Here is a 25,562-nt window from a genome sequence, read left to right as displayed (position 1 = left end):
AAGAGTCCATACTTTTTCACGACTCAGTAAATAGATGTGTATCATTAGAGATGCAACAATTAATTTATTAATTGATGATTAATTGATCATCCAATTAATCAACAACTATTTTGGCATTCCATTAATAGTTATTTTATTTAACAATTTAAATGTTCACGGATCTCAGCCTGTCAAATGTGAATATTTTTTTATTTCCTTTGTCTCGGATCAGACTAGGGCTGTCTTACCTAGTGAGACGATTCATTGAGCAGGAAGTGATGAAGCAGCCTCGGATCGGAGCCGAAACGTCTTCTAAGACAACCTGAACAGTGCATTTGCGATCGATTCAATTCCCTGAGAATACAATGACCTGGATGATTGACAATATTCACAGGCATATAATCTTTGGGTTTTAGTCAACACAAGATATTCACACACACCAGCTTTTACTTTGGAAAACAGTGATGGACATTTTTGCCTCCTGATATGTTGCAGACCAAACCACTAATTGTTTGTATTTGGGTCATATTGATGTGGTCCGTGTAGGGCCTAACCAATTACTCTACTTGATCGAAACAACAAGCTTCAGATTAATTGATTGAGAAATCATTAATTGCGGCCCGAGTGTCATGTAAAGAAATTATGGACTTCATAGTTTTGTTACGAATTGAATATTTCAACAATCCTTCAACATGCCCTGTTCAAAGCATAGGGAACATTTTGTTAAATACTGTTTTCATGATTGTGAATATGTATGCCATGTCATCATATAATTTTCAGGAGATTATAGCTAGGTAATGTCCCTCGTCCAAAGGGTTAGAGGAGGATATAAAGCAGAGGGCTGGCCATTCACCTTGTCAATCTGCCCAAATGTTTTCTGGGATGCGTCGCCCTCTGTGTGCTCTCGCACAGAAGTCTTAGCTGCACTAGCAAGCGCTTTACAAAAATCCTTCTTTTTTTTTGAAGTCTTACATAATTTTATCTTTTAGAAAACAGTGGTAACAGTCTGGGAAACATTCATATTTCTCCATACATGAGTTTCCATTTTCCATACTTTTCCAAACTTTCCAAATTTATCAAATGAAATCACATACTTTTTCATACTTTCCGTACTTGCGTGGTAACTCTATAACCAAAATGCCCATTGCAGACAAAAGTCCCAAACCAGTTTATTCTCAAAACAACAATAATAAAAAATGAGGCTGCAAGGATTCCATACAAAACTTTCAGCAGCACAGGGACAGCATAAACCTAATAGTGAACCAAGTATGAAGTCCAAACAATAAACATTCAAAAGAGAACCCTAACGTAGCCCATAGCATAGCATAGTATGTGGTTTCTGCCGCCTCCAGAACAGGAACAAGTGACAGACCCTTGAGCTGCCGATGTGGCAGAACAGGAACAGAGGACTAATACTACTACTCTTACCGCTTTCTGTCCTTCTGTCCATATTCATCAATCCATGCAGTGAAACAGCTGTGATGAACCATGATGCTTCTCTACCCAAAGTCTGATGGGTGTTTTACGGCCGCTAGCGAGACAGACCTTCCCAGTGATGATACAGTAGATGGAGGCATGGGTCTGGGGGCTGTGCTTTTTGCACAACAAATAATTAACTTATCTCTAGCTTGTTTAAGATCAAGGGTGGGCAAACTACTTCTACTAGACTACGTCTTCTTTCAACATCAGGCAGTTCTACTTTTTTAGTAGAAAATCCTTCAAATTGCCAAAAAGCTACCAGGACAGAGACCGTGTCTACTTGCGTAAACAGACTGATGCGTGTATGTGCGCATGCGTGCCGCTTCCTAGATGCATTTTGTTTGCATTTTACGCAAACACAAGTATCATTTATTTGGTAACTACATAAAAAGATTGGATTTTAACAAAAAATCTGAATTGAATCATATCCTTCAGTGTGAACATAGCCTAGAACACCCAGAATGTATATGAATAGGGATTTTGGATTTACAATTCGAACTATAAAACATCGAACATCAAAGAGTGTATGAACTTTGGGTCAGTATTTCTTTTTTGGAAGTGTCTTTACTACTTACTGGGACTCAGATGATTTCCTCCCTCCTTGAATCAGCTGCATATCGACCTCTTCAACATAAAAATGTGACAAACGTGAATCACAAAAAACAAACAGTAAGAAACACAGAAATGTCCGATAAAATATCACTTTTCATTCTTATACTTGTCATACTTTGTGTGATACACTGAATAAGCAGTTGTTGTCATAGGCGAAATTGAAAGCAAAACTAGCCATTAATCGCACATTTCGTTTTGGACATTGTCCAGAGGCATGAGGAGAATGGGTGATAATAAAAGATTTTTCAACCTACGGCAGCTTGTCGGCATGATTTTCATCCATTTGTGAATACTTCCATTTATATTCTTGTGTTTTAATATGATATTGTAGCGATGGTAGTATTGTGTATGTCAGCGGTCCCCAACCGTTTTTGACCCACGGACCAGCTTATGTGTCTTATTTAAAAAAAAAACTAAGACGGTAACAAAATCAAATTAAAAGCACAAAATGAATACAGACCCACCATTCACCAGTATGAGTCTGGAGTTTGTTTTTCAGAGAGTAGATTATTACGTCACTGTTTGATGTGTGTGGTAAAAGGCATTGTGCTAGCATGAACTTGAGGTTGTACACAAACAGATATTCAAGATTAGCACTCAATAACGTCATCACAACGTACCTTGATGCATTCCCACATAGTATCAGCATTTAACACCAAATATGAGGTGAAAGAAAAACAGTAAAAATAGAGTACAGGAGTCTGTCTGTGCAGCGTGGGAGAAAGTTTGCATATGCACAGTGGTGCATTACAGGACCGTTGAACAAAGCGGGTTGCCGCTCGCAACGAACAACATATACATGCAAAGACTATGGGATTTGTAACTGTATATTCTTTTTTAAATAAAATAATGGCCCATATTTCCAAAATTTATACACATTTACATAAAATTTGTCTGCTGTCATGCTTTTATTTTTTAAGCTTATTTTGCACCGTGTGCACATTTTAATGCCACGTGATTGGCCAGTAGTTAAGTTGGGGCCTGTTGGTTGGTGATAATGACAAAGTTGTCAATATTACAACACATGTTGACAAATACGGACCAATTAACATTGATATGACCCATTTGGAATGAGACTTCATTTGTTGAACATACAGTACAAGCGGGACCAACTTACACGGGTTGCACTGTATAAGGCAGGGGTGTCAAACTCGTGACATGGAGGGCCAAGACACTGCAGGTTTACTTTCCAGCCGGTCACTAAAGCAGGTGATTTTGATGATCCAACACCTCCTTCAATTTGAGGGAAGGAGCTAATCAATGAAATCACCTGCTGGAGAAGCTGGCTGGAGAGAAAGCCTGCAGTGTCTCGGCGCTCCATTGACACATGTGGTATAAGGGCATAATTAGAATTTTACAGGTTTTTTATTGAATCTGCAGGTCAAAGCCGATTTTTTTGCTCATACTGTGTGTGACCTGCATCTTTTGTCGTGTCAGTGTGGATAGTACAATTCAGATTTTTTTCAAATGCTACACAGGCCTCTTCCGTATGTGGATATAAATGTGATATGTATCAGATGCCAGTGCAGTCTGAACATTCGGGTCGCTTATATCCAACCTACACGTCATGGAAAGGCGTGTTTTTCCGTGCGAGAGTTGGGGAAAGGTACTCAAAGACGTAGCAAAAGTTATTCTTGTCATCCAAATTTTTTTTTTTTTATGTGCGCAGTGAAGCGACTCACTTCAATGTCCCACCGTGCGCCACGTGCTTCTCGGAATGGACATGTCGACTCCGGTTGCAGAAAATCCTTGAAATTGCCAAAAAGGCGCCAGGACAGAGACCATGTTTATTTGTATAAACACAGTGAACTGCGTGTTTGTGCGCATGCGGGCCACTTCCTAGATGTATTGCGTTCACATTTCACTCAAACATAATTTGCATGTATTTGGTAACTACATAAAGAGATTTTAACAGATTTTAGCAAAAATTCTGAATTGGTCAGGATATCCATTGAACATCAAAGAGTGTATGAACTTTGGGGCAGTATTTCTTTTTTGGAAGTATCTTTACTACTTACTGGGATTCAGATGATTTCCTCCCTCCTTGTATCAGCTCCGTATCGACCGCCTTGACGTTAAGAAACACCGAAATGTCTGATAAAATAACACTTTTCATTACAACTTCGCCGTCCATCTTCGTCATACAGGCTCACACGCCTTCGTAAACAATCCCCACTTTGCACAATATCAAAGCCGCGGAGCTTAGATAACTGCAATGCCATGTATATCACTGGAAAACACAGAACCACTGGAATTTTTTTGATAGCCCAAATTCAAAATAGCCTTGCAAATCCTGTCACTGGTACCAGCTTCGGTGTTAAAGAGTTTTATTAAAATTCTGTGGAAATGTTGTCTGGGCCGGATTAAAAATTTTAATGGGCTGAAGATTGCGTAGTTTTGCCTGGCCTGGTCTTTGCTGTCTTACATGATGAATGCAAGCCGCTCTGTATGAGGTGAACGGAGAATGTTCACTCTGCGATGGAGTTGTTGTCATGGCATCAGTGAGACACACCGGTTATCGTTTGTGGCTTTTATGTGTATTGAAAAAAAATAAAAGAGGAGATATACACAGTTAGCGTCAGCCGGCTAACATGAACACAGTGCACCTCTATTTAAGTCAGAAATGATCCACTGTCTCCTCCAGCTCCTTTGTGCTTGAGAGTGATCATAGGGGATACAGAGATGTTCACGTATTTCACGGCGTGTTCCTATCGGTTGGTTTGCTGACACACACTGTGTAAAACACTGCTTGATATCTAATTGTCCTTTGGTCATGTAGGACCCTGTTTCACCAAAAGATACACAACCGTTTTTTTAATGACAATGGACAATTTGTACCACAATTGTCCATCTTTTGAGTTGACCAAAATTGTACAATGAAAGTACACTACACGTCTTGTGTTGACGTTCACTTTGTTTCTTATTATCGAGAGAATGAACAATAGCCTGTTAAATGTGTAGTCAATTGACGACAGCTTGTCACATGCTGAGCCTATCTATGCCAGTGTGTGTGATCGCTCACGTTTCAATCTCATTCGACTTGCTGGCATTTTTGTTTACACAGTCTGCCTGGCTGGCAGCAGCTATCTAGCTTGTTTTTGTCCCAGGGGCAAGCTACAAGTGGCTGTCACGTTCATGGGATGCATCAATCAATCGTCATCACAACTTACCGTACTTGACACACACCAATCTTGCTCTAATTATAATTAGGGATGTCCGATAATATCGTAACAAGCTAGCTCACTCCTTCCATTCCATCCATCCATTTTTATGCCGCTTATCCTCACTAGTAGGAATGTTACAATTCCCGGAAGTAAGCGGCAATAAAATCTGACGTTGTGTTTGCGCACTCCATTAGGAGAGTCCGTGGGGACGTCCATAAAAATGCTGCTTTTTCATTTGATATCGGGTGTATTTTCATTCGTATACATGTTTGTTCGGTAGATTACTTCTTCCTTTTCAATTTTGTATCAGATTTATACTGAGTGTTGGACCACATCGACTCATACAGCGGCTTTGAATGTTAAGTCCAACTTTAAGCCTTTCAAACTCATGGATAGGAGCTTCAGGACAAGATAAAAGGTATGTAGTGTATAAATTCACTTAAATATCTGACTGCAGATGAAATTTCATTACAATCTGATGGTGCGAAATATGTTCATTTTGGCCCGGAATTACTGTGTACATGCAATTTGTAGTGTGGCGTGGAAACGAATACAGCGTATTGCTGCACTAACAGTGCGCAACATACATGAAAATTATGAAACTTGATTTTCTTCCCTGGACTTTTTGATGATCAAAAAAATGTAAACTGTTGACTTTTAAAACTAAAGTCACAGCCTGACTGCAAGTATTTCTCAGATGTTTTACAATGTTGTATAATGTTGTTTACAGCCACGTTGAGAAGCTAATTGCTGATGCTGACTCCATTAGCTTCACAACAGATATGTGTTAGTTCCAGGGCAGGAGACATGTGATGTTACACATATCGGTATTGGTTTCGGCTGATATCGGTAGAGGAAATTGAGGGTTGGACAATATTTGCATATCGGATATCGGCAAAAAAGGCAATATCGGACATCCCTAATTCTAATACTTATGGCTTGTCTTCAAAACACTGGATGTGTGTCTAAGTTGTTCAACAGAAACACGGAGTGTGTCCAGCTTTAAGATAGTGACTCTATCACAGGGGTCTCCAACAGGTAGCTCGTATGCTTGCAGTAGCTCACCAGCTGATGTTGAGTAGTTCACCAAAGAATATTTGCTTCACCTCTAGTATTTTTATAAGTGTTCTATTCAAACATGACGCCTGTTTTTCATGACAAATGAGCACACTGAGTGGAGATGCGTTTTTTTACAATTTAAATGTTGGCCGTCCCATAAAACACAAATAGCTCACCTCTCCTTTTTGTCAAAGTTGCTTTAATAGCGCTGCAAGTTGGATACACCTGTGCTACAATAACCCTGGACTCTGAATTTATACTGTTTATGCAGGACAGATTTATAATATTTAATTTGTAATTTTATTTTGTTAATTGTGTTGTTTTGAACTAAAAAGATGTATTACTGAACAATTCTTTTCCCATGTATTCGTATTACTCTAAAACAGGCATCAAATTAAATTTGTTTGTGTCAAATAGTACAACATTTTGTACTTTTCTACTAATAATCACATAGTACTATTGGACTAAATAGGTTAGGTAACAAAAGGAGGCTCAACACTCCTCACTTTAAGTGGTCTCAGCTACAGTATTTTGCCATTAAATTAACTGTTTTGCAGGTGTTGTCGGTTCATGTTCTGCTGGTTGTTGAAAAAAGTTAAATAAATTAGTTACGAAATAAATAAGACTCAATGTTGAGTCATTGAAGCGGCATAGAAAATGGCTAGATGGATTTAAAGTAGATTTTACGACTTGTCAAAATATTGGGGAGTCATTTTTATATTTTGTGAATTCATTCTAATAAAAGTCAGACGTAGCTCTCTTAATAAGCAAATTACATTTATGTGTAATGTGGCAAAACCTTTCTTTGAGGTTTCCAACTTCAGAGAAAAACCATGGAATATTTCCACCCTTCATAGTAAATTTTTCACAAAGGAACATATCTGTTGACTATATGTCAGAATTAATCATAAAAGTATTCTAGAGTCGGCTCTACATCATCAAATAGAGCAACTATACTTTCAGTGGACTGAAAGGCAGCTAAGTTGTACATAAAAGAGAGATGCAAACATTTTTAATGTCTCTTTTGCATATGATATTGGGCTTTGACTTTGGAAGCTTGGAGTTTCTTATAGCTGCAATGGTACAGTGATCACTCATGTCATTGGCAAACACCCCTGTATCAGTGTACTTGTGGGGAGCGTTTGTTAAGATTAGGGCAAGTCAGGAAGGTTTTGATTGTTTTTTAGTATTGGGCTTAGAAGTCAGTCTTACTGAGTTTAGGAATTGATTAGTTACATTTTGCAAGTCGCAGACAACTTTAAGATTCAGGGCCTGGATTCAGTTGATAGAGGGAGTACTATCAAAATGTACCCTTATGTATTCTGAGATGAACCAATGACAGCATTATTTGGCTTCACAGAGTCAATAAGTGTGATTTCAGGAGTAAAACAGAAATACAACACAAACAACGCTGGATAAAATGATTTAAGAGAACTGTAAGGCTTACAGGAGGACATCAGTAACAGTAGTGACAATTCAGTACTTCCGAAGGACCAGGTGATTATTATTGGGTTCAGCAGAGTCAGTGGTTGGTGGCGGTTGGCACTCAAGGGCAGCACCACAATTGTGTGAAAACTAGTCCATGAAGAAGAAGGACGACCAGGTACAGTGCAAGTGTTAAAACCATGGTTTCACCAGCTACCCAGGTCAGATGAGTCCAGAGATCCAGGCTACAGCAGGTAGTCGGCCAGACGGAAGCTAGCAAAGGCTCAGGCTGTAGCCAGTGGCAGGCCAAGCTGAAGTTAGGTGAAGACCAGGCAGCAGGAGGTGGCAGGTCAGGCTAAGCTAGCAGAGGTCCAGGCGGAAGGAGGCGAGGGCCAAGCTGAGGCTAGCAGAGGTCCAGGCAGATGGAGGTGAGGGCCAACCTGAGGCTAGCATCTATTATATAAAAAAACATACAATACACACAAAAATACAGTCGAATACAAAGAATAGAGAAATATTGTACAGAACGAAGATACTGTATGCTGTGGAACCTCAATTAGCGTATGCCCAGTTATCACATAACATCCTGCGGGGCATGAGAGGCAGGGAGGACTTAAATATTAGTGCAGACCTGCCAACATGTATGAATTTGTGTCAACATGCAGTTTGACCCTTGAATACGCTCGTATGCTTCACTGCTCTCCATTTTGTTGCATTTTGCTGGTTTCACTTTCAAGTTCAGTTTGTACAGTACAGATAAATAAATACATTTTATCAATTTATCAATAGTATTTCAAATCGGGGGGGACGCAAAAACGTTTCTGTCCCCCAGTGGGGACATGACAGAAAATAATTGAGAACCATTGGATTAATGATGGTTCCACAATAGAAGATTGGCCTCATTGCTCGGCCCTGCACTGGAAGATAGGGAGAAATCAACAAAATAAAAGAACAAACATGACAATTTCAGCCCTACTGAAAATTTCTATGCAATTGCTTGAGTTATCTGGCTACAAAGGTCATGCCGTTTTCTGTTATCATTCTACCTGCTTCTTCTTCCCCTCCTCACCAATAAATGGCTTTCTTGACACTTTACATCTCTGTATACTTTGTCTCCAAGCAGGGCGCTGATTCTTCAGATGAAGAAACTCTGCATATAGACACAGAAGCCAAGCCGGAGATGAAGTGTCGCAACTCAAAGGCCAAAAAAAAAGGTGGCAGCGCGGCTGGAATTCTTGACTTGCTGCAGGCCAGCAAGCAAGTGGGCGGGATTGACTACAGCACCAACAGGTAGACTGCCCTCACCTGTTTTCATGCTGCTACTATTCTCATACCCTTGTGCAATCATTCTATCGATGGCTGTCCCAAGCTATCACAAGGAAGCATTACAATATTTTTTGCACCTACTTACTTTCTCTCCCTCCAGACTGTCCCGACTAAAACTGTAATCTTTATTATTAGGTTGTAAATACCTCCAGCCACTGACCGCATGACCACACGCCCTACTGAAAAATTTGTAAAATTTTAATTGTTGTAGCTACCTTCCACATGGTTCCATTCTCTCCATATTTTATGATACTTAAGTATCATAAAAGTACTTAAGCACATTCAAGCACCGACTCCAGTGGCGCACTCTACTGGTAAATAAAGTACAAATGTTATTATGCCGTTCAAGATCGATTCCTGCATCCAGCACCCCTCCTCTACTTTCACAGACATTGCACTCATTCTTCATCGTTTCGCCAAATGAATGAATTTTTCATACATAAAACCTGAAGAATGTTTGCAGTGCTGTTGATCTTAGGAAAAAAATGAATGAAAATGGATGACTGGTAAGCGTCCCAGGCGTGACCCTGAAACATTAGCTTGGTAGTGCCACCTGAACCTTTTTGAAAATTCAACCCCCATTGGTAGTTTCACACAGCAACACGATATTCAATGGCAGTACGGCATTACAGCAGAAGATTTTTTTTTCTCCATCCATCCATACCTCTGTCCATCCATACATCCAATCCATCCATCCATCTTCTTCTGCTTATCCGAGGTCGGGTCGTGGGGACAGCAGTCTAAAATGAGAAGCTAAGGTTTCCCTCTTGCCAGCCAACTCTTCCTGAGGTGTTCACTGGCCAGCTGAGAGGCTTAACCTCTCCAACGTGTCATGGGTCTTCCCAGAGGCCTCCTACTGGTTGGACGTGCCCTGAACACCTCCCCGTCCGGGAGTCATCCTAACCATGGCTCATCTCTATGGATCTCCTTGGACCTCCTCCCAGATTACAGAGCTTCTCGCCCTATCTCTAAAATTGTAGCTTCAATCTTGTCCTTTCGGTCACTAAGCAAAACTCATGACCAGAGGTGGGGTTAGGAGCATAAACTGGTAAATTGAGAGCTTTGCCTTTCGGCTCAGCTCCCTCTTCACCATGACGGATCGATTGCAGAGATCGCGTTCCATCCTTCCCTCACTTGTGAACAAGACCCCAAGGTACTTAAACTCCTCCACTTGGGGAATGATCTCATTCCCAAATCTGCGATGGCACTCCACCCTTGCCCGGGGGACAACCATGGACTCGGACTTGGAGGCGCTGATTGTCATCCCAGCTGCTTCACACTCGGCTACGAAACGATCCAATGAAAGGTGAAGACCACGGCCCGAGGAAGCCAGCAGGATCACATCATCTGCAAAAAGCAGAGACCTAATCCTGCAGCCACCAAACCAGATCAGACCAGAACAGCCCTAGATGCACATAGAAATTCTGTCAATAAAAGTACTGAACAGAATCGGTGACAAAGGGCAGCCCTGGAGGAGTCCAACCCTCACTGGGAAACAAGTCCTACTTAATGCCGTTAATGCGGATCACACTTTAACACCGGCCATACAGGGAGCGGACCTCTCGAATGAGACGGTCCAGTACTTCGTTGGGCAAACTCCCATGCACCCTCCATGCACATTTTTTTTCTCATGGAAGTTAAGAAATAAGGGAATGGAAAGAAAGAAGGGCAAAATATGGGAGCTTTCTGGGGAGGGTTCACAGGTATGTAGACCTCCAAGAAGCCATGCCTGATAACAGGAAGTCTGCCATTTTGATTTGAAGCCGCCATTGTAAGGTTATTTCCAAGCATTCTGAGATGAATTCCTCCTAGATAATTGGAACTAAAGGCAGTCAAATTGGAACTTCTCACACTAGACAGCTGGGAAAATCTAAATCAACTCACCGTGAAACATTTGAAGAAGACTGGAGCATGTGGAAACTAGTTAGGACAGTTGGGGTGGTGACACTGGTGTCATGGTTTAGCAACACTGGCAGTATGAATGAATCTCTAAACTGTAATCTTAAATATAGGCTTTGGAATTCCAATACTTTCTGACATATTTGCCACCTTCACTCACCCCTGAGTTGTGACTGCTGTTTAATAGTGATGTTGTTGTGTATTTCTCATTTACACACTTCCAGTCAGCCACCTGCATCTCCCAGCACACAGGAGGCCATCCAGGGCATGCTGTCCATGGCCAACCTGTCATCGTCAGACAGCTTGCAGCAGCCATGGAGCAACAATCAGTCCAGAAACAATAGTCAGTCAAAGAACATCTTGCACAGCTTGCAGACCAGCAAGAAGACCAGCGGAGGCGTCGGCATCGGTGGCAGCAGCAACAGCAAGCAGCCCACAAAACGGCTATTTAAGAAACCCCAGAAAAGCAGCAGTATTGAGAGCCTTGATTATGATGATGACCAAGATCACATGGATGCGTGCTTTAAAGACTCCGATTATGGTAAGGACCAAAGCAAAATTATTCCTAATTACACATGAGTAATTCTCACATACTGTGTATAATACTGTAATTATAAGAAACTTATGGAAATAACTTTGCTGATTGGCAGTCCATTTCAACTAAAGTTACCACATACTAGTATGGTTCCTTGCCCTTCAAAGGGCTTTGGATTGAAGGGCTTTCTTGATAAATGGTCTTTCACTAGTATAGCGCTTTTCTACCTCCAAGGCATTCAAAGTGCTTTGACACTGTTAGCACATTTACCTACTGATGACGCAGCATCAGGAGCAACTGGGGGTTCAGTATCTTGCCCACGCATACTTCGACATGGTCATGGGAGGACGGAGGTTGTAAGACGACCACTCGACCATCTAGCCATGCCACCCCATGATGGGAAATGCATGATAGGAAGCCGTTAAAATAGTTGCTATTTATTATTCTGAACTCATATTGGTACTTGTATATTTTTGAGCTGCCTAAGTGTTAAGTTGCTGTGTGATGATTTTACCAAAAGTTCTAAGATGACACCGTGAGTCAGACTGTTATATTGAGTAATGACCTCCTGCGATTTCCGATGGTTTGACAAGCTTGTTGTGAGTTCCCTTATAGCTTGTGATTGGCTCCTGCCAAAGAAAGAGCTACCATTTCCTCAGTGACTCACGAGCAGCCCAGTATTTAAACGACTAGTAGTAGTTCTGAAGTATAGGAGATGTTATGATTATACCGCTGTATAAGCCGCAGGGTTCTAAATTTTTTTTTCAAGTAGTGGCTTAAACACCGGAAATCACGGTAGTTCAAAGTATGCATCATCTTTTTGAGCTTCTAAAGTAGCGTATTTATTTATTTTTTCATCACAGTTTATCCTTCACTGGAGTCTGAGGAGGATAATCCGGTTTTCAAATCCAGATCAAAGAAACGGAAAAGCAGCGACGACATTCCATACAGCCCGACAGGTTATTAAAGTCCAAATGAACATTATACTCCGCTTATGTTAGTTTTGTAGATGAAAAGTCTTTGTTTTAACTTTCCCCCAGCTCGTGTAGGACCCTCGGTTCCTCGACAGGAAAGGCCTGCAAGAGACGGAGCGCGGGTGGCCTCCATCGAAACAGGCCTGGCTGCTGCCGCTGCAAAGCTGTCTCACCAGGTATGTTCATTCAGGGACGATTCACACTTTTTGCCACTTCTGCTAAGTAAATCAAGTCATTAGTAAAGCAATGTGTCAATAGGAGGAGCAACAAAAAACAAAGAAAAAAAAACTGACCAAAAAGAAGACAGTGATAGAGGAGCCGCTGAAGATCTCTCAGGATAGTAGCTCGCCAGACCACAATCTGGACTCCCAGGACGGCAGCCTCACAGACCATGAGTTCAACACTGGAACAGTCAAATCCCCAGTCGGGTCACAGCCCATGGCGCCGGGGGTTTTTCTCAGCCAAAGGCGACCGTCCATGTCTTCTCCTAACAGCAACACTACAAGCACCAACAGCAACGCCTCGGCAAAGGTCGATCGTGGAGCTTCTGCAGATGCCAAAGGTCAGTCACCTTCATAAGGGTTACTCACAATATGATAGCACAACCCACGAATTACCTGTGAATGAATTATAATTGCCACAATTTGAAAAGTAGAATGTGTATACAGTCGTCTCTCATTTCTCAGGGTTAAATGGTGAATTTCCATAAAGGATTTCTCATTTATAAATCAAATAGGTAGCTAGTGTACAAAAAACATGTTTACAACCTTCTAAATAAGGTTTTTAACATTATTAGAGCCCTCTAGGCATGAAATAACACACCTATAGTCACCTTTACACTCCTATTACGCAATATAGTAGATTTAATAAGAGAAAATAAGCCATTTAAGACATAAATTATACTCGTGCTTGTGTGTGTTGCAATAAATGTGTTCTGGACATGTGGAGGACAGGAAGTGGCGTTGTGGGTTCAGAGTTGAGTTTTAGCTTGGAGTGGATTACGGCCACAACAGTAGCCCATGTTATAATTACCAGTATGATTATTATTAAGGTATTATCATTGTGCCTGTTGTGAGATCATTCACGCCTGTTGTTCCGGCAATCAAGTCTGGTGCTTGTGTGTTTCACCAAGCATTACAGTAACATTACTGACACCTAGTGACCAGTGTAGAATACTTACATGTAGCATCACGTTTTTGAATGCATCTACTGAATGCCTTACATTTGTATTTTACTTCATTTTGCCATTTTTATGCTTGAAAATGCTTCATTTAGGGAAAAAAAGCTTAGATATGCACAGTTTTTGACTACTAATAAGCCGTATTCAACCATGAAACAGCGTGATTTATTAATGAATATAGTTTTGAAAAATCGTGATAGAGTGAAGCCGCGAAATTCGAACCACAAAGTGGCGAGGGACGACTGTATATGTACAGTAGGGGGGAATTAAGTATTTGATCCCCTGCTGATTTTGTAAGTTTAGCCCTTTACAAAGATATGAACCCTCATGATTTTATGGTAAAATGCAGAAATAAAAAAGAAAAAAAGCTTATGAATAGGGTTGGGCATCGAGCATCGATGGGGACCGGGACCAACATTCCGATTCTCCCAGAATTTCGGTTCCTAGTTTCGATGCCCACTTTGTCGACCGGAAGAAAAAGCCACAAACACCAATGAAGAAGAGCACCAGTGAAATTAATAAAAACAAGAGGTCAGCTCAGTACAACATTTGCAACACAGTGATATTTTGCAAAGGAGGCTGCATAATCAACATGATTCATGTTCACTTCAAAATAAGAATGCTATCCTGCTTATTTGTTTATTTTTTTAAAAACAACAACTTTATAACATTTATACTTAAGTTGACTGTTTTGATATTTATATACTGGTTGAAAATATTCCTGTAAGAAATTAATCGTAAAGTTGATTAAAAAAAATTAATATCATTAAAAAAATTCACTGAGAAGTTCAGACATTCCACCCAAAAAGAACTCTGTTAGCCCCTTCATTTAAACCATGCAAATGTTTATCACCCTGCCTTTTAAAAGCGTCGGAATTGAGAATCGTTAGGAGCCGTAATCGAAACACGGAATCGGAACCGGAATCGTTCAACTTCAAATGATGCCAAACCCTAGTTATGAATAAATTTGTATTTGATTACGTGAAGTAAGTATTTGATCCCCTCCCAAACTGCCAGCGGCAGTGGTGGATCTCCTGGATTGCAAACGTCAACGTGTTTTGAAAAGGCTTCTGTTGCAATAACTGCAGTTGATCAAGGATGTTAAAGGATGTACATGCATGTTTTCTGGTAATAAATACATTTGGAAGCAATTGTCACCTTCAGCTGTCATCCTTGCATTAGAGCAGGGGTCTCAAACTCAACTCAACGGGGGGCCGCTGGAGGTAGAGTCTGGCTGAGGGTGGGCTCCATCAAGTATTCAGTCTGGAGTCACGTTTCAACCAAGCGATTCAACATTTAGGGATGCTCCGATCAAAGTTTTGTGCTGCCAATTCCGATACCAACCATCCATAAGTGGAATCGGCTGATGCCGATCACATAGATTAAGTTGATTTTAATGTTTACATGCTATGATGTCGTGTTTGGAAGTGTTACTGTTCATTAATTTGAAGACGATCCTGAATGGAAGTGAAATCTGCCAGAAAAACGTCAATTGAATTTTTGTCCTAAAACATTTCCCTTACGTGTGTCTCATGAATTATTGTCTTGTTGTGTTCACAGCTAAGAGGCTAAAGAAAGGCATGGCCACAGCCAAACAGAGACTTGGAAAGATCTTAAAGATTCATCGAAATGGCAAACTCCTCCTGTAGCATGACGCCAACTGTAGGACTGTGGGAAGTCCTGAACCTCTTTTCAGGACGCAAGAAAACATTTTTCAATTTCCAAGACCAACATCACGCAAATAGGTTTTTGCCTCTCCTTGGACTTTTTCAGTGACTAAAGTGTACATAACCTACTATAAATATTTTTAATAGAACGTGTCTCATTGGACTACATCAGTTTGTCAGGGAAAGGCTCCAACCTGCAGCAGTCATTCCAGGATTTCACAAAGTATCCTTTGCATGTCTTCACTTGCATGTGTGCTGGCCTTGGGGGGGGTTTATGGAATCATTCTGCCGGATGCAGCTTATCATCGCCTCGCTCGTCAGCCACAAGCTGAACAAACTTAGCGCATGAATACACTTTTCTAGTCATCCTGATGTGTTAGCAGTTGCGTTTGCAAAGCACTATCACGGTCAATGTTTATTTATTTCTTACTGCGTTTGGACGGATAGGGAGTAGGACGTCAGGAAACGTGTAAAGCACAAAGTGAATGAGGAGTATTACTGCATAACAAACAGTATACTGTATGGCATTGTGGAAGCCACGGGGCTGGACGTGGAAATGCGGTCAGTGGGAAAACGAAAGACGCCGGATGTTGACACATGTCTGCAGTCACATGGGGATTCTTTCTAGCTTCTGTTGCTTTCACAGGCAGCATCCAAATCCTAAAGCCATCTGCATTTTTACTACTTTTCACATAATATAGAATGTAGCTTGTACATAGCCTTTCAATACTTACTTTTTCTAGTCTTTTCTATCAAGGCTTCATGCGCACACACACACGCACACTAGCGCATCTCAATGAATTCTAATATTTTTCCAATTTATTTCAGTAGTTCAATTCAAAAAGTGAAAACTATGATATTCGACGTATTATTCTTATATTGTAAATATAGTCTATAGACATATGAAATATTTCCAGAATGAATTTCTTCATTTCTTTATCATTTTGTTGATCCAGTATCTCATGAAATGTGTAAAATGGTCAACAAGTTGGAGTATTGTAACGACCGGTTCACGCTCACAATCAAAAAATGAGCTGCAAAACCCTCCTGAGCCTGTAATTGGTCTCCTTGGCTTCATTGAACTGCTGAAATCAAATACATTTTGCACCATAGTCTGTTTTTTTGAGATGCGCTTATATATACAGTACATTTGTGAGTGTGTGTGTGTGTGTGTGTGTGTGTGTGTGTGTGTACAGGGTGTCCCTAAACTCTGGACATTTAATATACACTATACAATATACATACATACAAAAAGTTTGAATTAACACTTTAAGAAAAAGTAATTAGTTTAAATAATTACAATGAAATAATTGAAAAAGTTAAAGCAATTTAAATATATGAAACGCTATTATTACCACTATTCATTATTAATAAAAACAATTATTTTATTTATGTACATGATTAATTAGTATTTTACATATTCATTACATCTGAAATATTTTGTAAATAAATATGTATTAAACATTTTAATATAATTTTTTAAAAATATTTTAATATTTTTGCCTATGTGTCCAGACTTTATGGAAATCCTATATACTGTATGTGTGCGCGTGTGTGTGTGTGTGTGTATACATATATATACACGTGCGTGTGTGTGTGTGTGTGTGTGCGTGTATACACACTGAAAGCAAGAGTATCCAGAAAGGATTCATCGCAGCGCTTCACTTTTTCTGCAGAACTATTCCAAAATGGATAAATTGCATTTGTCACCTCAAAATTTTGCACACAACAGCCGACAATGACAACATGATTTATTTATTTATTTATTATTTTTTGTGTTAAAAATAAAAAAACGTAACAAATCACACAACTGAAAATGTAGCATCAAGGGGCCCCGTTGCACAAAACCAGGATGAGGGATTAAGCCGGGATATCTTGGTTATCCTGGCTCAACTTAATCCATGATCTGGTTGCACAAAAGTAGGATAGTGGAAAGTGGGATATGTTCTGACGTAAATTACCAAGGAGATTTATTCTGTGGAGTTAGCCTGCTCCAGACCAGGCTAAGGTCCAGGATCTATTTACGGTAATGTCATCCCTTATCTCAGTCAGCAGTCACCATAAATGGAAACCAATAGTTAGTCCACCGCCCACGACACTTTGTTATCACATTAAACTACACTCACTGTCATTATTTCAACATTTGCAGTCACTCATTGAAATCATTATAAATAAAAGGTGTTACATGTTATATACTGCAGTATATATATAATCTACATCCCATATAAATATAAATATACAGTATATCTACAAGATAAGAGTTACACAGTCTGATGGAGTTTTGTTGACACAATTTTACTCCCATCTGCAGTCAATCTGACCTTCAATTTAAACGGATTCATAATCACTGCGCGGCTACGTTTTCGGAGACGTTAATAGCATTGGTTAATGTGGATGTGTACTACATTACCCAGAAGGCTTAGCGCTCAAGGGGAAAGCAGAAGTTTATACGCTGTTGAAGCTTCGAGTGAGTAATGGTGATGTGCTAATAAAGCAATAAAAAGTTCCTAGATACGTATTACTGTACACCTGAATTGTTAAACAAGCAACAAACATAACATGAATTAACGATTTGGATTTTAATTGTGATTCAGTGGAGCAGTGAGTGTGTGTTTGTGCACTAGTTCCACACAAAGTAGTGCAGATCTTCTCTGCAATCCTTTGCCACCCGTTCTGTCTTTGTTTTGTGACTGGGGCGGTGTTGCCTTTCTTTTTTATTTGCTCCTTTGCATCCTCCGTAAGCTCCAAGTCCTCGTTGCCATGATGAATCGGTGACTGGGATTGATAGCGAGGTCTATTTAAGGAAGCCACGTGCGAGCACTGAAACAGTGTCTACTCATCCCGGTTTGGGCTTTGTGAAACCAATTAAGACTAGACGCACTTGTTTTGGGTTGGTTGAGCTCTGCGCAGTCATTTATCCTGGATGTCTGAATCCTGCTTTTGTGCAACGGGCCCCTGTTCCCACTGATCATCTTTGAGATGTTTCTACAGCTTTCTACAGAGTCCACCTGTTGGCAATTCAGTTGATTGGACAGTCTTAGAAAAGGCACACACCTGTCTATTTAAGGTCCCACGGGTGGCAGAAAGCATCAACTCAATAGGAAATGTCTAAAATGTAGAACAGGGGCGTCCAAAGTACAACCCAGGGGCCATTTGTGGCCCACAGCTGTTTTTTAATGGACCTCGGCACACTCAAAAAATAGAATTTGCAGGATGGAACAGGAAAACTTTTTTAAAAAACGGCAAAAATGGAAGAAAAGAGCAGTAATTTCACGAGAATAGTCAAAATATTACAACAATAAAGTTATGATAAATCTCTCAAGAAAAAAAATCATAATTTTACAACTATAAATGTTGTGTATTTTGTAAGTGTATTTTAGAAACAAAAATTTGAAATATTAAAGCAAAAAAACAAAAAACAAAACAAAGATGCAACCTTTGGAAAATGAGATGGAAAAAAGTTCTATTACGAGATTGAAATCAAAATATTTGGGGATAAAGTTTTGTGATAAAAAAAGATTCACAGGAATATAGTTGAAATATTTGTAAAAAAAAAAAAAAAAAGAAAAGAAAAATAGAAATATTAGCAAAAAAAAAGTGGCAATGTTAGGAGAATTTAATATATTAATATTAATAATATGCCTTTGCTGTACATATTTCTATACATATTTTACAAAATGTAAAATATCCTTTGATATTTCAGTATGCGGTCCTCGCTGGAAAAAGTTTGGGCACCCCTGATGTAGAAGTTTGATGAAAAAAATGAATTTGTTCCATTTTGGAATACGGCTGTAATATAACAAAATGAACAAGTGAACACCGTGAATACTTTCCGGATAAACTGTATGTACTGTATGAATGTGTATATGTACACACACACACACACACACACACACACACACACACACACACACACACACACAGAGGATGAGGTTATTTTTTTGTTGTGTTGGGATTCCTGGTGTTGCCTGGAAAACAACTGAAGAAATGCATTTTATTTAGTTGTTCTATGGCCTTACATACGTTGTGGTTCTGTCTGAACAAGAGATGAAGCTTTGAGGAAAAACTATATACATATATATATATACTGTATATATATATATATAAAAAGTACAAAAAAAGTCTTAACGTTTCTATGACCAGCCTCTTGTTCAAGTTCTAGTCTCCAGGAGGGTTTGAGAATTATTTTATTAGCACCTTGTGAAGTGTTTCCGTGTCAGTGATGTAATTTATTAATGTTTGTAGCTTTTTATACTGAAACGACTGAAGAAGAGGGTTTGTTTTTTTTCTAATGTTTCTTGTGGAGTTCCTTTTTTTTTTTTTTTTTTTTTTTTTTTTGCAAAGTGGAACGATGTCCTATGTGACACCAGGACCGTGTGTGTTTTTTTTCCCCCCAACACCCTGTCTTGCTATGCGTGTCATATGATTATTTTGCAATACTGTCATTATAAACATCTGTCGTTTTGCTACGCTCAACACATTTTCAGAGGTTTTTTTGTGCTGCGCTGTACAGCAGCAGTGTTTTTTATCACAGATGTACTGTGAGACATTATGTCACTGTTTCATTTGTACAAAATTGTGCTTTTATTTTGACGTCCCATCTATTAAAGGCATTCGTTGTGACCGGGCAGCGAATGGTATCTGTTGTAGCCGTCTTCCCTTACTGTTATTTGCAGTAGTAGTATTTACAAATCCTTTTCAACCTGAATATATATTTTTCTGTATTTAGACGATTCTTTTTGAGATCATGTCTGGCTTTTTTAAAAATGTTTCATTCAGAGGAACAAACATATTGTTGTTGAATGATATGCTTGTCCGCTTTGTTTACATTTGCAATACAGTTACTGTGGAAAACCTTTCTTGTGGTGATGTCTTTCTGTCACACGCACAACGTGGCCGCTTCTCTGGTGACAACTAAAATCTTGCCTTAAAAAAGTTCAAACCTTCGTTTGAATTTTAGTGATTAACCTACAGGTCGGACGCAAGAAATTACGAAGTCACTCACGTATATTTCACTCATGTGACCGTGCCTTTTCGTCCTGGTGCCGTTCTGCTGTACTGTTGTGTTTTTGTATCCTTCTTAAAACATATTCCTGCAGACGAACCGAAGATTAATTTACAAGCTAGCAAGCAAGCTAGCAAGCAAGCTAGCGATGACACAGGGGACATGGAAGGACGGCACAACGGAGATTGATTGATAATGGTCTACAGCCAATCATCACGCAGAAAACAATGGGCGGTGCAGACAGGTGAGAGATGGAAGAGACAGACACTCAACTTCCCACAGTGCAATTCTTCTAAAGGGCAAGGTTTATACACTGTAATAAATAAATAAATAAAGATATTTAGTCTCCAATGATGCATGTGGAGTGGTGATATTTGAAATAATAAACACGTGTGTATGGATGGCTGTGTCCTGAATGCAACATCTCATCATGTCATTCCAAAGCTTCCAGCCAATACAGTAGAAATCAGATCCCGCCTCCACAAGTCAAAGTGACCAATAGGTTCATCAGAAATTTACCCGGACAAAGTGACAGGATGATATCATGACAGGAAGTTAGACTTTATGGGTCTATCATAGGGAAACCTTCATTGTTTGTGGTGGGTAGCATTTCAGTGTAACTCCTGACAGTGGACGAAGCGGAACTAAAAAGTGGAATTTCATTCATATGAAACAAAATTATGAACAGAAAACAGCAATGGTAAGACAAGAGTTATCATTAGAACGCTTGTTAAACAGAACAAACATGAAGACATTCATTCATTCATTAAGTGGCTGCTCAGAAGCATTGTTTTCCAACACTGCCTTAACTCTGTTGGGCATGCAGTTGACTAGAACATTACAGGTTGCCTCTGTCATCCTCTTTCAGACCTCCACAACGACATGAAGGAAAACTTGCACTCCTCCACCTTTCGTTTGAGAATGCCCCAAAGATGCCCGAAGGGGTTTAGGTCCATGACCTTTACCCTCAGCTTCTTTAACAAGGCAGTGGTCAGCTTATAGGTGTGTTCCTTATATCCTTATCATGTTGGAATACTGTGCTGCACCTTACTTTACCAAGGGAGGGCATCATTCTCTGCTTCAGGATATCACAATACAGTACATGTTGGCATTTATGTTTCCCTCAATGAACTGTAGCTCCTCGGTGCTAACGGTAAGTCCACACACGATGGGCTCGCCGCAGGTGAAGATGGACCGACGGCACCGCTACCTCAAGCTCCTGGGAAGGGAACAAACTGGGTTGGTATCCCAAAGCAGCTTTAAAAGGTGTCATATCTGTAGCCGAGCCAATGAGAGAGTTGTGGGCATATTAAACCCAGGGGAGGTGGACGGCCCATGAGGAAGGGTGTCGGTGGCACACGCAGCGCAGCACCGCCTCCAAGTCCTGGTTGGCCCGCTCTGTGTGGCCATTAGATTGTAGGTGATGTCCGGAAGATAGGCTGGCGGACGGTCTCAGGGCCCTACAAAAGGCTCTCCATACTCGGGAGGAGAACCGAGGCCCCCTGTCTGAGACCAGGTCCATAGGGATGCCGTGCAGCCGAAACACATGTTCAATCAGCAGCTGAGCAGTTTCCAGCGCGTAGGGCGATGAAATGTACCATCATGGAAAAATGGTCAACCACACTGAGGATAACAGTACTGCCTCTCTGGTAGCGCTGTGACGAAGTCCAGTGCGATATGAGAGCGTGGGCGAGCAGGAATGGGTAACGGCTGCAGAAGCCCCGCTGGTGGACGATGAGACGATTTATTCCTGGCACAGACAGAGCAGGCCGCAACGAACTCCTTCACGTCTGCCGTTCTTATGGTCTGTTACCACCAGGAAGGGCAAGGCCATGGTGAATCTCTAAGTCGGTTATCCAGTCGGATAGCTAGGTCAATAAGGCCATCCAGCGATGTGGTAGCATCCGTAAAGCCGCGTAAAGCCACGTCGGCGTAGCCGCTCTCCAACCAGTGCCTCCATTCCTGCAGCGCAAGAACGATGGCCAGCAGTTCTCAATTACCCGCGTCCTAATTGGTTTCAGCGGAGGTGAGGCGGTGGGAGAAGAATGCACACGTGTGGAGCTTCTGGTCAGAGCGCTGGGACAGGACCACTCCCACTCCTGTGTCCAACGCGTCGACCTCTACAAAAATCGAGCCGAAGGATCAGGATGGGCAAGTACAGGGGCCAATGTAAATAATTTCTTAAGATTAACAAATGCAGTTTCGGCCTCTGGGGTCCACACAAAAGGAATCTTAGATGATGTCAGCTTGTGAGAGGTTCCACCTTGCTCCTGTAATTGCAAATAAAACGCCTGTAAAAAATTCACAAACCCAAGGAACCTCTAAAAGTGCTTCTTTGATGTCGGAGAAGGCCACTCGACCACCGCCTGGATCTTGGCGGGGTCAGCTCTTAGTTAGCCCTTCTCCACGATGTACTCCAGGAACCACACGGATGTGGAGTGAAATTCACATTTATTTGCCTTCACATACAGCCGGTTCTCAAGAAGCCGTTGAAGAATCATGCGGACGTGTCGAACATGCTCTTGGCGGTCTCTGGAAAAAATAAGGATGTCATCCAAGTATATGAAGCAAAACACATTTATCATGTCCGTGAGGACATGGTTAATAAGGTTCTGGAAAACGGCGGGAGCGTTCGTAAGCAGTTTTCCACTCATCACCTTCCTTAATGCGTACCAGGTGGTAAGCGCTGCACAAGTCAAGTTTAGAAAAGACCCTGGCGTTATGTAAGGCCGAAAAGGCAGAGTCCATAAGTGGAAGCGAGTACCGGCCCCGTACAGTAATTTCGTTGAGGTCCCTGTAATCGATGCAGGGGCGCAGTGACTTGTCTTTCTTCTCGACGAAAAAAAAATCCTGCCCCCAAGGGAGACGAAGACGGACGAATAAGACCAACGGCTAACGACATCGAGATATCGAGATAATGCCTGTTGTTCAGGACCCGACATGTCGTACAGCTGGCCGTTGGGTAAGGTCGCGTCAGGTAACAATTTTATGGCGCAATCTTAGGGGCGATGAGGCGGTAGCGCCTGGGCTTTGTCCTTACTGAAGACCGCTTTAAGATCATGATACTTGATAGGCACCCCTGAAAGGTCTACCTTCTCGACAGGGGAACACACTACAGGAGAGTCAGGCTCAGCCGAACGTAGACAGTTGGCATAGCAGAAAAAGCTCCAATTCTCAGTCCAGGCGCTACCCCAGTCAACTACAGGATTATGCACTCTGAGCCATGTATGACCCAGCACAACCGGTACGGACTGCGAGGGAATAATGAAGCAACGTATGGCCTCATGGTGATTACCGGACATGGTGATTACCCCCCCCCCCCCCCCCCCCAAGACTTCCTGCCACCTGGAGTCTCTGCTTGTCCCTTGCTTCCTTGTGCAAAGTCAGTTCTTTATTGGCATACTCTCAAGTAAATGGATTAGATCAGTCCGAGCCCAGGAGTCGATCAGCCGCTGATATCGATGGCACGATACGGCCGTCCATGGGCGGTGAGCCCGGCCGTCGAGCAGGACACTTTGAGCCTGGCCGTCGTGCCGGTCGAGCAGGACACTTTGATATCAGGTGGTCAGGTTGGCTGCAGTACAAGCACAGATGGAGTCGGCGGCGCCGTGATCTTTCTGCCGAGGTGAGGCGCCGTGCTCCTAACTGCATGGGTACCTCCGTGGTGTGCGAATGAATTCGGCCGGCGCGTCCGTGAAGCCACTGCTCCTGCTGCTGGTAGGCGCTAGCGGCTGAAGGACAGGTGTGGGTCTTGCTCCTGGTCTCGCTCTCTAAGTCGGTTATCCAGTCGGCTAGCTAGGTCAATAAGGCCATAGCGATGTGCTAGCATCGCCAACCGTCAGCTCATCCTTGATGCGGACATTCAGGGCTTTACGAAAAGTACGGCATAAAGCCACGTCGACTTAGCCGCTAAAGTCTATAAAAAAGGTTGCAACTGAGCGCCCTCGCTGTTTTAAGTTCAGCAAACAACTTCCTGCCTCTGTTCCTCTAACGGGGTGGTCAAAAACGTTCCTCATTTTGGCTAAAAATAAGGCAAGAGATGAGCGAGTGGTGGGATTAGGGCCCAGGTCCCAGGCTGCGGCTTTGTCTTTAAGCAGGCTCATCATGAAAGCCACCTTAGAAGGATCTGACAAATAAGTTCCGGGTTGCTGGTCACAGACCTGAGAACACTGATGCAGGAATTGCTCACATGATCCCGACTCACCGCATTGCTCTCGCCAACAGCAAGTCCAGTGCACCTACACTAGCCAACAGGGCTGCTAAAGCCTCTATGATCTCCCTCAGAGATTTATCATGATTTCCAACTAATTGGCCCTGGTGTGAAAGGGCCGAACGAAAATGTTCTGCCTCTGCGGGATCCATACTATGGCAAGATCAATATGTCAAGATCGACAATAGCCGGAGTTCCCAGAGGTTCCCAGAGCAGAGAGCGCTGCTGCCATCTAGCGGCCTGTGTTGCAGCACACCCACCGAGCTAGGGGAGGAGCTCAGACACACCTGCTGGCAATCAACAAGCGACTATTTATACCCTGTCTTGTCTTTCACTCATTGCCAGATTGTCTCTTTTTGCACACCTGATCCTCGCTCTCGTCTCAACTAGCATACCTTGTTCCCTAGCTTCTGCTCATCCCCTTCTGCTATTTTTAAATACAAGTTCTTGCTCCTGCTTGCTGAGTAGCAGCAGTGATTTTTTGTTGTTTACTACTGCTTGGTTTTCAGCAGCTTCCTTAGTTCTACCATTTTTTCCTACTTGCTTTTTAATAGTGAATTTTTGTTTGTATTTTTTTCTGGTATTCTGTGTGCAGCGCCTTTAGTTGGTACTTTTACTCCCCCCCCGCTCCGTGTTTTTGTTTCATAGACTTACCTGTTTTTGTATCTTTTTGTGAGTTATAATTAATTTTAGTTACACGGAAAGTTTGTGTCTTCTCTGCATTTTGGAATCCTGTTACCAGCCCCGTGCCAACCTGTGACAGTTGATTATAGTATGTTTCAGTTAGAGTAGGACCTCCTGAAACGGATTAATGATGCAAAGGTTCCGCAGTAGCTAAAATAAAAGCAGTGAGCTAAGCTGGAACTATTAATGCTGCACGTCAGCCAATAACAAACTTTTCTTTACTACAAATAAAATAATCATTCACACACTCCAAACTCTTACCTGCTTTGTTTCAACTTTCATTAAAAGAAACCTTGTCAATTATGATACAGCAGAGGAGTCCAAACTTTTTCCACCGAGGATCGCATACTGAAAAATTAAACGA

General features: G+C 41.5%; 1 protein-coding gene across 2 annotated transcripts in view; it reads left to right on the top strand.

Annotated features, from left to right (window-relative positions):
* Positions 1-20,155, top strand: part of phf2 (PHD finger protein 2) — a 76,655-nt gene extending 56,500 nt beyond the window's left edge. Inside the window, exons 17-22 of one of the 2 annotated variants that reach the window (XM_054783501.1) lie at positions 8,842-9,008; positions 11,168-11,484; positions 12,342-12,437; positions 12,519-12,628; positions 12,711-13,014; positions 15,193-20,155. In XM_054783501.1, coding sequence (XP_054639476.1) covers positions 8,842-9,008; positions 11,168-11,484; positions 12,342-12,437; positions 12,519-12,628; positions 12,711-13,014; positions 15,193-15,281 — 1,083 coding nt within the window. In that variant the 3' untranslated portion in view covers positions 15,282-20,155. Of the gene's footprint in view, positions 1-8,838; positions 9,009-11,167; positions 11,485-12,341; positions 12,438-12,518; positions 12,629-12,710; positions 13,015-15,192 lie in introns of both variants that reach the window. The other variant, XM_054783500.1, reaches the window with a different exon arrangement.
* Positions 20,156-25,562: the final 5,407 nt, after the last annotated feature.

Source organism: Dunckerocampus dactyliophorus, chromosome 8 (assembly GCF_027744805.1).
Source record: "Dunckerocampus dactyliophorus isolate RoL2022-P2 chromosome 8, RoL_Ddac_1.1, whole genome shotgun sequence".
Classification (NCBI taxonomy): Eukaryota; Metazoa; Chordata; class Actinopteri; order Syngnathiformes; family Syngnathidae; genus Dunckerocampus; species Dunckerocampus dactyliophorus.
This window is presented reverse-complemented; position numbering and strand designations above follow the sequence as displayed.